This window comes from Nestor notabilis, unplaced genomic scaffold (genome assembly GCF_000696875.1).
Source record: "Nestor notabilis isolate BGI_N333 unplaced genomic scaffold, ASM69687v1 scaffold16919, whole genome shotgun sequence".
NCBI classification, from domain to species: Eukaryota; Metazoa; Chordata; class Aves; order Psittaciformes; family Psittacidae; genus Nestor; species Nestor notabilis.
This window is the reverse complement of record NW_009942569.1, coordinates 6,975-8,832: the sequence shown is the minus strand read 5'-3', so window position 1 is coordinate 8,832 and position 1,858 is coordinate 6,975. Positions and strand designations below refer to the sequence as shown.

Genomic DNA, 1,858 nt, shown 5'->3' with positions numbered 1-1,858 from the left:
GCTTAACAAGTCCATCCCCTGGCCAGGATCAAGGTGGATGACCCCTTCGGCACAGCCAGTGAAGACGTGTTCCAGTACGAGGTGGCCATGCTCGTGGGAGCAGGCATCGGTGTCACCCCCTTTGCCTCCATCCTGAAGTCCCTCTGGTACAAGTTCCAGCAGGGTGACCAGAACCTCAAGACCAAGAAGGTACGGATCGTCCCAGGGGAGCAGCGTGGGTTTGACACGTCATCCTTCCACCCCTCCTGCTCTGCTCTACCTCGAGCAATCCCTCTCTGCATCCCAGATCTACTTCTACTGGCTCTGCCGGGACACGGGAGCCTTCGCCTGGTTCAATGACCTGCTCGCCTCGCTGGAGCAGAAGATGGCTGAGTCGGGCAAGGCGGACTTCCTCACCTACCGCCTCTTCCTCACTGGCTGGGACACCAGCATTGTGAGTTGCAGTCATGCCTGCCTGTGATCAAGGGGGGGACATGGGGTGGCCCAGTCAGGCGGGAGAATCAGGGCAAGCACATCAACAGCTTGAAATCAGAGGGTCCAGGAGTGGTGTTCGATGGGTGTCAGCATTGGATGCTCCTCCGTGGACTGGAGATGGGCTCAGGGGTGGTGGCAGGGTCCTCACTGCCCCTGCTCTGCCCAGGCCAACAACGTGGCGCTCCGCTTCGACACTGCTGTGGACACGGTGACGGGGCTCAGGCACAAAACCATCTTCGGACGGCCCATGTGGAACAGTGAGTTCACGGCTGTGGCTGCAGCACACCCCAGGTGAGAGCCGGGCAGGGGGCTCAGGGTGCTGGGGGCACCCATCCTCCCTGGTACCCAGCACTGGGTGGGCTCTGCCTGCTTTGGTAAGGGTTGCAGGGACCCCAAAATGCTCTTGAATCACTGAGCGCCCTCCCTGGCGCTGACGTCCCCATGCTGTGTGCAGGTCGGTGGTTGGTGTGTTCCTCTGCGGGCCGGGGGCCCTGGCGAAGAGCCTGCAGAAGTCTTGCCACCAGCACTCCAGCCTGGACCCCAGGAAGGTCAAATTCTACTTCAACAAGGAGAACTTCTAAGTGGCAGCCAGAATGGGACCCCCGTGGGCAGGGGACCATGCATCTCACCTCATCCCCCGTGCCAGAGCATGGCCAGGGGTGAGCATCTCCTGAAGGGTACATGCACTGAAGGCAGGCAGACATGGCAAGACTCCTTCTCCACGAGAAACTTCAGGTTCAAAGCCTGCTCTGCATGGACCCCCACTGATAAACCAGGGGCACGTGCTGCAATGATGATGCTGGAGCAGTGGGAAGCAGCGGGAGCACCCAGCAGGCTGGGCAGAACAGTGGGACAGGGATGGGACACGGCCATGCTGAGCAGGCACTGGGGATAAGCGTGTCCCTCTGGGTTTAAGCAGTCCTCTGCATGAAAGGGTACATTAAACTTGATTTCCTTTGCACTAGAAGCCTCCATGCGAGTACAAAGGGAGCCCCACTCTGTGCCCCCTTGCAGGGCTGCAATAGAAAGCTGGCCCATAGCAAGAGCCTTGGGGTGCAGGGTAAGACACCCTGCTCTGCAGGGGCTCACTGCCACCACCTGAGCCAGCCTGTGCTGCCTGCCAGGCACACACCAGTGCATGGGCTGAAGTCAGTGGGGAGAGCCCCCCTGCAGCCCTGATCCAGCTCTGGGGAACAGCACAACATGGAGCTGTTGGAGTGAGGCCAGAGGAGGCCCCGGAGCTGCTGCGAGGGCTGGAGCAGCTCTGCTCTGGAGCCAGGCTGAGAGAGCTGGGCTGGGGCAGCTGGAGAAGAGAAGGCTCCTCAAGGGGACACCTTAGAGCAGCTCCAGTGCCTAAAGGGGCTCCAGGAAACCTGGAGAGGGG

The 1,858-nt window shown here is 60.7% G+C and overlaps 1 protein-coding gene across 1 annotated transcript in view; it reads left to right on the top strand.

Moving 5' to 3' along the window:
* The window catches only part of NOX1 (NADPH oxidase 1), a gene marked incomplete at its 5' end in the record, with an annotated part of 3,756 nt that extends 2,701 nt beyond the window's left edge, over positions 1–1,055 (top strand). Inside the window, 4 exons of the mRNA XM_010021469.1 lie at positions 27–189; positions 287–433; positions 641–765; positions 929–1,055. Coding sequence (XP_010019771.1) covers positions 27–189; positions 287–433; positions 641–765; positions 929–1,055 — 562 coding nt within the window. The remainder of the gene's footprint in view (positions 1–26; positions 190–286; positions 434–640; positions 766–928) is intronic.
* Between the last annotated feature and the right edge of the window lie 803 nt (positions 1,056–1,858).